The 10053-nt window shown below is 49.2% G+C and overlaps 2 protein-coding genes across 2 annotated transcripts; one reads left to right on the forward strand and one right to left on the reverse strand.

Moving 5' to 3' along the window:
* Window positions 1-403: 403 nt before the first annotated feature.
* Window positions 404-4055, reverse strand: znf367 (zinc finger protein 367). The gene is made up of 5 exons (XM_086173385.1): window positions 3535-4055; window positions 2233-2383; window positions 1995-2114; window positions 1190-1328; window positions 404-1108 (listed from the first exon to the last, which is right to left on the reverse strand). Exons 1-5 carry the CDS (start codon window positions 3805-3807, stop codon window positions 850-852), a joined length of 942 nt encoding a protein of 313 aa, XP_086029511.1. The 5' UTR covers window positions 3808-4055; the 3' UTR covers window positions 404-849.
* A 1082-nt stretch (window positions 4056-5137) lies between these two features.
* On the forward strand, window positions 5138-9978 carry LOC147218220 (intracellular hyaluronan-binding protein 4-like). Its single transcript, XM_086173390.1, has 11 exons — window positions 5138-5307; window positions 5380-5507; window positions 6266-6501; window positions 6585-6819; window positions 7539-7674; window positions 7743-7886; window positions 7957-8028; window positions 8104-8184; window positions 8269-8446; window positions 8540-8722; window positions 9736-9978. Exons 4-11 carry the CDS (start codon window positions 6597-6599, stop codon window positions 9853-9855), a joined length of 1137 nt encoding a protein of 378 aa, XP_086029516.1. The 5' UTR covers window positions 5138-5307; window positions 5380-5507; window positions 6266-6501; window positions 6585-6596; the 3' UTR covers window positions 9856-9978.
* Window positions 9979-10053: the final 75 nt, after the last annotated feature.

Raw genomic sequence — 10053 nt, forward strand, 5'->3', positions numbered from 1 at the left:
GCCCGGGAAACTTGTTAAAATGGACTATCGAACGCGCTCGGGACGACAGCGTGGGGCGGTCGAGGTCTCGCCGATAGCGCGTTCGCCATGAAACGTCGAAGCGGTGAATTTGGAAGGGTGGGTTAAAAAAAAAAAAAGCCCGGGTAGACCTCTGGATTAGGCTTGCGATGTTCACCCGCCCCTTTGCATATGGAAGAGATTAAAAAAGAAAAAAAAAAAACAAAGATCACGTCTGACTGATCTAGTTTCCCCTCACTTTGTCCACCTTTTTTTTTTTTTTTTAAAACAAAAAAAAACACTCCTCTGGAGGAATTGTACAGGTGAGGCGAAACCTTTTGGAGTTCCGGAGATGAAGCGTGATTGGAGACCATCTGACGGTTTGAACGCAACGCATTGCTTCCTCTTTTTTTTTTTTTTTCCCCCCTAACCGCACCCTGTATCAATCTGTCCATCTGAGCTTAATCTGTACAAACACAGTCACACACTCTGACACTCACAGTACACTCAAAACAAAACTCGTTACCATCAAAGTGCAAACAAAACAAAACCCAAAAAAAAAAAAAAAAAGGTACGTTTCCTTCGCCTTCAGAAGGCAGAAGAAAGAGACATTCTTCATATAGTCATATCTACAATAGCAGCCTAAAAAGGATAAAATGGAAGCTGAATAAGGTGCTTTAGCTTGTGCCTTCCTGGTGCTGTGGAGGGGGGCTATGCCTTAACACTGATCTCAGGTCAACTCAGTCTGCTTTAACAGGTGGAAAAGGGTTCACTAGTTGTGTATCTGTGCTTCTGATTGGTTTGTAGCTACAGCACTGGGAGCAGGAAGGCCGGTGGGGTCGAGGGGCGCCTTCAGGCCGACAGGTTGGCCAGCTCGATGAGCGCCAGGGCGCCGTGGAGACGCTCGCGTTGCTCCTGGAGGCGACGCTTGGCCGCGCCGCCCTGACCGGCTTTCTCCTCCTCCGCCGCCGCTTCGTCCTCCTCGCCGTTCTCCTCGTCCGACTGGAGGTATTCCATGGGGTCCCGCTGCTCCTGGTCCTCGGCGCTCGCCTTGCTCTGCGGCTTGACTTTGGTGGTCGTCGTGGCGCGCTGCTCGCGGGTTCGCCAGTATCTGCGGAAGGACGGACACGGGAACTTATCAGACACACGCCTCCCAATTTCAGCTCTTTTGCGGGTGCGTGAATGTCCTTACTTGGCGAGCCACTCGGCCACGGCCTTGTTGTCCACGGACTGCGCCTTTCCCTGACCCTCCTTGGGCTCCTCCCTCTTCAGGCGTGAGAAGGGATGCTTGGGGCAGTGGCGATTGGCGTGAGTGAACCGGTTGCCGCACCCTGGAGGAAGCAAGCGAGAGAGACGTGAACAAGTGTGAGTTGCTGCTGGACATAAAAACAAAAGAACCCTAGCGATTACCGTAGTTTCCAGACTATAAGCCGCTACTTTTTCCACTAGCTTTAACCTCGCGGCTTAAACAGCGACGTGGATTTTTTTTCGAGCGAATGAGCTTCACGCCGCCAAAACATTTAGCATCGTCATTACCGTGAAATTCTGATGCCGTTCAATTCCAACACCGAAGACGACTGCTATAATGGTTTCAGTGCGCAGGAAGAAGAGGAACATAGCGATCAGCTGGAGTAGGACAAGGCGAGGATAGAAAATGCATGGACTTTTCCATGAGTTACTTATTATTTGTCTATTTCATCAGCCGCGTTACAACCGCTATTCAGAAAAAAAAAATTCCAGTATGTATTTGTCGATGTTTCCGGTATGTACTTAGTTAAAAGTAAAAAAAAAATGTTTCTCTCATGCTACAAGGTGGACACATACGGCCTATATATGTACTCATACTGTTCAATGAGTTATTTTTAGCCTTTTCTGCTTATTTTCAGGTGCGCTCGATAGTCTGGAAAATACGGTATGTGCAGTGGGTTTCCAAGGTACTTCCCAGAGCCCGCTGACACGGCGCAGCAGCCTGGAAAGCACCCGAAAGCAAAACGTACCTTTCTCCGAGCAGACAAAGGGCTTTTCTCCGGTGTGCAGCCGCTGGTGCGTCTTCAGCTGGCCGCTCTGGACAAACGCCTTGCCGCAGTTTGGATAGTCACACAGATAGGGCCTCTCTCCTGGGTAGGGTGGGATTATGTAACCTCAGATTAGTTTCTGTTTTCCCTCCTGCATGATCTTATTCCAAAGAAACCCCTACGACTTGTATCCCATAACCTCAGCCCCCGCTTAACCCACCTGTGTGAGTCCTCTTGTGGGCCTGGAGAGATTTCTCCCTGGGAAACACCCGGTTGCAGATGTTGCACCGGATCCGGCTGGAGGACGTCTCCCCTTCGCTGATCAGCTCCCGGACGGTGTCGGCTCTGGGTCGGCCTCGCCGGATGCCGTCCTGAGAAACAACAACAACAGCGCATTCAGATGCGGAGGAGCTCTTTTTGAGTGTGAAATACTTCCACGGATGTTGAGGGAGTAATTAAACTGCAGGAAGTGGATGAGAAGATTGTATGGAAGCCTCATGGCGTCCATCAACACGAATGAATCCTCTCTCACTTGTATTTATTGCGATTATTATTATTATGTTATTGTTATTACCGGCACTCTCGCCACAGCCAATCATCTGCCTCCTCTGACCACACCAAGGAAAAGGGTTGTTTCTTTTGCACAACTTGTTTGGGAAGTTTAGGAAATGTCATATTCTCAAAAGGAAGTGGATGAACAGCAAACCAAAGTTCACTGTCTTTCTACAGGAAATTTTATCACAACAGCACCTCTATAAATGGGCTTTACAACCAAAAGGCAGGTAGATCAAAATTTGATTTTGGAAAAACGTTTGGTATCTGTGTGTTTGTGTAATAGCATTGAAAGGATTTCAGTTATACTCTTTATACAGCTGTCTGCTTTTAGTTTATATGTATTTTTTTGTGTTTCCCCAGAGATGGATGGATGGATGGAGAGATGGAGAAGATGTGCAGCAGAAATGTAGGAGAAGATGTGCAGCAGAAATGTAGGAGAAGATGTGCAGCAGAAATGTAGGAGAAGATGTGCAGCAGACATGTAGGAGAAGATGTGCAGCAGGCATGTAGGACCACATGGACCTCTGGAGTTATTTCTCCACTCACGTGGGTCGCGACGGCACACGCACGTTTCCTCCGGCTCGCCCATTGGCTGTCTGTCTGCCTCACTTCCGGTTATATTTTTGGCGCGAGACTCGACGTCACTGTGGAGCAGCTGCTCCGGAATCAGGAAGTAGCCGGGGTTTAAATCCACCGTGTCACGCCCTAATGCGCGGGCGTTTTTTTTTTAATTCATTAATTCAATCTTTTTTTCGCCCCCCAAAACCCCTCCCCGGCCCTGCTATGCGTATTTATTTATCCACTTTGAAACTATGTTATGTTTATTGACATTTTAGCTCTGTTAGCACTAAAAGGCGCGTGCGGTTAGCTTATCGGTGCGCCTCAAATGAAGCTAAACAAACACAATGGGGGTCTTTAACGCTTAAACGTCTGTTTTTGTTAAAAACAACAAAACCAGGCTCCTTACCTTTATCTGCTCCGGCGACGGCGCCGTGTCCGCTTCCCGGGCCGTCCCGATCGGGGACGATGCGCCGCTGACGGAGCCCGGGCTCAGCGTCACATTGTGGGCGTTCTCGCCCCACTTCCACGGGTAGACCATGAAGTCGCTGAAGCCGGGGCTCGTCGGCGTCATGGCCTCCGGCTTCTGGGGCTTGATCGGGGTGGTCTTGATGACGGACACCAGGACCCTCTTGGGTGAGTCGTTGCAAAAAATGACCTGCGGATGTTTGCTGTCGGCCATTGCGGGGGGAGGAGGAAAGTTTGAGGGAGGAAAAAAAAGTCAAAATAAATCCAAGTTTAAAATCGCAGAAAAAAGTAAGAAAAGATGAATGACTTCGGTAAGACGATCAGTCCGGGGTGAATATGCCCTTCATTTCCGAATGGAAGGAAAACAAAGAACTCCGCTTTTTGTTGTAATGTTCCCGGAAAGGAAGGCGGCTAGCCGGCTAGAGGCGCACCGAATGTAGACTGTCCTGCGGTCGCCCACCGGAGCCTCGTCCCGCGTTGCAAAATCGCGCCCGAGCGGGGGACCGGCCAATCACAACCCGGGATCCCCGCCCACGTGTCCGAAGTGACCAATAGCGGCGCCCGGAAGGATCCACAAGGGATACAGCAAGCCAATGACCAGGAAGTCGGCGGGCCTCCGCAGGGGAGATTGGCGGAACATTTCCAACCAATCAGATTTAAAAACGCTGCGCGCCCTCGCGCCACGACACCACGGCGGGCCAATGAGAAAGAGCGCCCGGCACGCCTCGGCCAATCAGAGTGAAGGGCGGTTAATTTTTTTTTTTTTTTCCCCGCTGACGAACAGATGCCATTTTCCCGCGCTGTGGAGTCTGTTTATGTTCTTAGGTCCTTTTCTCTGTCGGTGAATTTAAAGGTAAAGGAAACGGTGGCTCAGAGGCGCCAAAGTTATGCAATCCGGAAACACTCAGACAAAGGCAGCTCTGTGCGGCGTGAGCCATAAAACAAAACCAAAGGTTATTACCAACCGTTTCTGTGATGCACTGCCGGTTTTTATAAAAAGTGTACTTGTTTTCCCTCAATACCAGCAGAAGCTCGGAAGAACTTGGACGGATTTACCGTCAGAGTCTTCGTAAATACATCCACTGCTGCTCGAAAAACCAGTACTTTGGAAAGAATTTCATTTGAAATGAAATCTGAATTTACCATTTTACTTTAATTGCAAAGATCCATCTTGCTGCGTTTTTATTTCATGCTCGCGCGATCGTGTCTTTTCACAATCTAATAGAAGTGCTTTTTGATGTGTGAATGAGAGGGTGAATGATTTTATATCTATGTGACATAGTGAATGGTTTTATGTCTCTATAAGACATATAAATGAGAGGGCGAATGCTTGTCTGTTTTTATATGACTCTTATATGTCACTAATTGACCGATCCAGGGTGAACCCTTCTTTCGTTCAATGACAGCAGGTAAGCAGTGTCTATATTTAATCTAACGTATGAACGAATGGATGAATTTCCAGGTTCTGCTAAACTGACCGTGTTTGTTGCACATCCCAACGTATCTCCAGGTGTCCCATCCCTACACACCTCTACTGGAAAACCAGCCTTAAGTGCAATAATAAAAATGTGTGTTTATTCTTCTTTATCTAAAACAGCAGGAAGCAGAAATACAATCATCTTCAGTGGTGAAGACCCATTGTCAGTCTCTTCCCATCCATCGAAGCGATTCAATCAGCAAACTCAGGTTTGAAAGGCAGTCAAGTCACCAACAGGTGAGCGGGTCCATCTCCATCCACAACATCCCAACATTTTGATGATGTTCACAACATCTTGTGTATCTGCAGAGACCCTGCCTCAGCCCCCCCCCATCTGCCGCTCCCTCGTGGCCGTGGACGTCACTGCAAGGCCATGACTCGGTCACATTTCTGCTGGGCCTTGTTGGATCCTTTCCAGTTCTACCTCCACACATTGGGTGGGTCCTGCGAGTTTGTCGATGAAATAATGGGAGAAGATATTCAGGCTTCAGTCTATTTAACTCAGCAGTCAAAATCTGATCTTTTATTCCCTGACACGCAACAAAGTGTGTCAGTTCTGGCTGTGTTTTCCTGACTTGGTGTTTTTAGAATCCAAAGAACGAAACGTGGGGTTGTAGGTGTCGTCTTCTCATTGGTTGTTGGCAGTGTTTATGGTCTTCTACCAGGATGTTCTCTGTCGTTATCTGGCTCCTGACGTCTTTTGGGTTCCTCGGGGCTGCAACGCAGAAGTGGTCATGTTCACCGCACACACACCTCCTCCATGCAAAGAACTCTCAGTAACCCCTGTTTTTGTTTATCATCTATGGAGTTGTTATCCATTTCTCTTCAATCATGTTCTTTTACCATCAAGTATGACCACATCTGACGTGCAATGCATGCTCTTTTATCTCCATCCTGAGCTGCCCGTGCACATAACATTGTTTTGGTTGAGGACATCTTTGTTCTCACCTTCATGCGGCTTCAGTGATTTGGCTTAATGAATGTTATTGTAATGATTTGTGATTACTAACAGTTTGTTGATAATGATCGAGCTTGAATGTAAAGCTGTACAGCATGGAGGAAAAAATACTCCCAACAGTTCTTTATTTTGCCAATAGTTATTTATTTTGTTTTCTTATTGGCTGAGCTGTGCGCATGCGTGGATGACTCGTTACAAATCAATCACGTTACATATTACATTTTCTCAATGACTCAGCCGTGCACGTCGTCAACTTGGGGACCGACGTATCCGCGCACGGAAAAAAAAAATTCCATCGCTTTCATTGGCGGAGGACGGGAGCGATGAATATCGATCGGCGATCAGCCTATCGATGAGCTGCGGGGAGGAACCGCAGGACGCCGCACCTGCAAACCATTAGGAGCCCGCACAAGTGGCGGAGGCGGCGGAGGAGTTCGGTCCGCCGCCTCACTGCTGCACCGGACAGGGAACGGGTGTGTATATGTGTGTGTTCAGAGAAAGAGAGTGTGTGTGTGTGTGAGAGAGAGAGAGGGTATCTCCTGACCTTCTCGTTCAGACGCAGACCAAGATGCTCCCGGACGCCTACGGCTGCGTGGTGGCGAACCGGTTCCAGCACCTTCTGGACGACGCCGACGACCCGCTGGACCGGATCAGGACGGAGGAGGAGGAGGGGGAGGCGAGGAAGAGGAGGGCCGAGGAGAGGAAGGCCAGGCAGAGGAGACCCGGACAGAGGGAGTCCCAGAAGGACCGGCGGGTCCCCGGACCCCCCCAGGGTCCAGACCTCCAGCCAGGTAAGGCATGCAGCTGGATTTGAAACACACAAACACACAAACACACACACAGGTACCAAAGCCACTCTGGCATTTCAACGTTGGATTTGGTCCACTACTGCAGCTGTGTACAGCTCCGGGTCCACACTCTAGAAGTCTGTGGAACCCTCTGGAAAGATCTTGCAGCATCTCTGCAGCACCTAGTGTGTGTGTGTGTGTTGGGGGTGGGGGTTCATGGCCAAAATATGCTTGATCCATCATCATCATCATCCTCCTTGAGCATCAAAATGATCTCCTGGAACCCTGCTCAAGTCAGTGGGAACTGGAGATTTTACATGCAGTGTGTGTGTCTGCACATGCGTGCTCTCTGCAGAGTGGTGTGTTTCATGATCTCAAAATCTGCTTGAAAACAAAAAAAAAAAAAAATCTGACCTAGAGATTTTACATGCAATATCATCTGTGTGTGTGTGTGTGTGTCTGCACATGCGTGCTCTCTGCAGAGTGGTGTGTTTCATGATCTCAAAATCTGCTTGAAAACAAAAAAAAAAAATCTGACCTAGAACTTTTACATGCAATATCGTGTGAGTGTGTTGCGCAGGATACAAGGCAAATGTAAGTAACGTGCAAATGTCAAATGCGTCCCTTCACTGTTCAGAGTTTAGAGAGAATCCGGATTTTTCTGCGTAAGCGCCCTCCAGGTTGTTTCCTGCTGCGTGCAGCGGTAACCTTTCCCTCCCCAGTCCGTAAGCAGCCGGTCCAGGCGGCAGAGACCGGACGAGGCAAAGAGCAGCCCAGGGGGGCCGCGAAGGCCGCCGCCCTCAGGGACCTCCAGGCCGGACAGATGGAGCAGGTTTTCCAGGAGCCGCCCTTCTGGAAGTGAGTTCTGCAGGTGCGTCGCTTTGTCCGCCGGCGGCATCAGCTCACGTCCGCCCGCCTTCTCGCAGGCCCTCCTTCGGCCCAGACGCCTCCTACAGGGGCCGGGGAGGCGGCAGAGGGAGGCGAGGAGCCAGAGACCGAGGAGGATACGCCAGGACGGTGGGCAACCTCACACCGGGGGGCAAACGGGAGTTTGATCGTCAGAGTGCCAGGTGCGTGCGGGGATGGCGTGGCTTGCTAGCTTCCGCAAAGCCGGTCTTACTTCTCTACCGTCGTCCGCAGCGGCGTCTCCCCTGCGGAGAGGAGAGGAGGCCGAGGACGCTGGAATTGGGGGGCCGTGGGAGAAACGGCGAGGTGGGTGTATTTGTTTTCCTTCCTGCAGAACATCTTAAATCGTGGATGGTCTCCTGAGCTGCCTGTGCTCCGCAGCGAGTTAATGGAGACGGCGACCGAGGGCCGGGACGAAGCAGAGGAGCTGCCGGCGGCGGCGGGCGAGGAAGAGCGGAGCGCGTGAGCACCACCGAGCGTCCGGAGGTCCGAGGGTGAAGAAATACGCGACAACTTTTAATTTCACGGAAACCGGTTTTGTGACAGCTCCGCAGCGGAGGAGGAGGAAGAAGAGATGGTGGTCCAGGTTGCCATGGAGATGACCCTGGATGAGTGGCGGGCCCTGCAGGAGCCCACTCGCCCCAAGATGGAGTTCAACATCCGCAAAGCGGCGGACAAGATCCCGTCCAAAGCCAGGGTGATCCACCAGTCGCGGCACAAGGAGGTGAGTCGAGCTTCGGATCGACAGAAGGTCACGACCCCGCCGCCGCCGCCGCAGGCAGCTGACCCGGGTCGTGCTTGTTGTCGGCCTCTTCAGTACCTGAAGGAGGTCATGGACCAGGAAGGGACGTTTCTCCGCCGCTCTGTCAACGACATCACCTCCCTCATGGACATCAACTTCGGCAGTCTGGGACGTCCCGGCCGCGGCGGGCGAGGACGGGCGGCGTCCGGTCGACCCGCCGGCCCAACGGAGAGCGGCGGCAGAACCGAGCCGGAGAAGGTAACTCACCATTTCGTGCTTCTTGAAGGTCCACCTTTCAACCTCACCTCTGCTTATCACAGTAAATGTCAATCACATGGCCACACGCGAAGACTGACAACTGTTCCTCCACACGCCCCTTTTGAAATTTAAAATGAATTAACAAGGTATATTTTTTTCCTTTATGCTTTATATAAAAAAAAAGTAGATTTTGTTTTTTAATCCATGAACTGGAGAGAAAATGAAATTATTTCTGCATGCAACATTTTGACCTCATTGGGTTGAAGGTCACCTTTTAAGGAAAATACTTTCTTCACGACAATATTAAACATCTTGGAATATTTTCGTTTTCCTGCATTGGCGTCTCCATTCTGCCTCTGACTGCGACACGGACGTTTCCAGAACCGTGTCGTGCAAAGTTATTGGCTCTAATTCTGGATCGCCGAGGAACCGAAGGGACTCGGCTCGACTTTTCCGTCGTTCCCAAAACTTTGCCGTAACTTTGCCTCGACCACTCAAAGAGCCATTTGGACTCGTTTCCCCGCGGTAAAGAAAACATAGGGAGCCACACAACCCTTTAAGAAATTTAAAATGAATTAACACAGAATATTTTTTTTTTTGCCTTTGTTTTGTATAAACAATGTTGTCTTTTAAAAAAAAAAAAAAAAAAAAATCAATGAACTGTAGAGAAAATGAAATGCCATTTGTGCAACAAAACATTTTGAATTTATTACATTTAAGAAAAATACTCTATTTGAGTCCTTTTTATTATGGAAAAAAAAAAAAAGCTGAACTTAAATGATCCACCGGCAGGAAACCAAAAAAAACACCATCCTCTCTGCATGCTGCGTGTGCAGTCGCTTATTATTCTAACACAATTTATTTAGATGTTACAAGATCACAATTAAAAATTTTAAATTACATTTTAAAAATTAAACTAAAATACATTTTAATTTAATACTCTAATATTTTCAAAACTGCAGATTTTTTTGTTATTTTTTTTTTAAATGTCATTTCTGCTGCATCACTTCCAGGGCGATGACGTGGCTCCAGACCCGGACAACCCAGACGAGTTTCCAGCGCTTTCCCGCGAGCAGATAACAGAGTCGGCCTCTCGTCTGGCCTCGGCCCCGGGGGAGACGGGGTGCACTTAGCTTTTGGCTGTGAAACTCCTGTTTTTTTTTGGTTTTCTTTTTGGCTTTAGTTTGGTTGTATTGCACTGAAGGCACCCAGCAGGGTGTCTCCTGGGGAATAAATATTTGCAAGTTCAATAGAAACACGTGACTCTTTGTACCAGGAAACGTCAGATTGTTGTGCACAAACACTCTGAGCCGGAGGACGTGGAGTACATC

The sequence above is a fragment of the Fistularia commersonii genome, chromosome 26 (assembly GCF_037954325.1).
Source record: "Fistularia commersonii isolate RoL2024-O1a breed Wild chromosome 26, RoL_Fcom_v1.0, whole genome shotgun sequence".
Taxonomy (NCBI): Eukaryota; Metazoa; Chordata; class Actinopteri; order Syngnathiformes; family Fistulariidae; genus Fistularia; species Fistularia commersonii.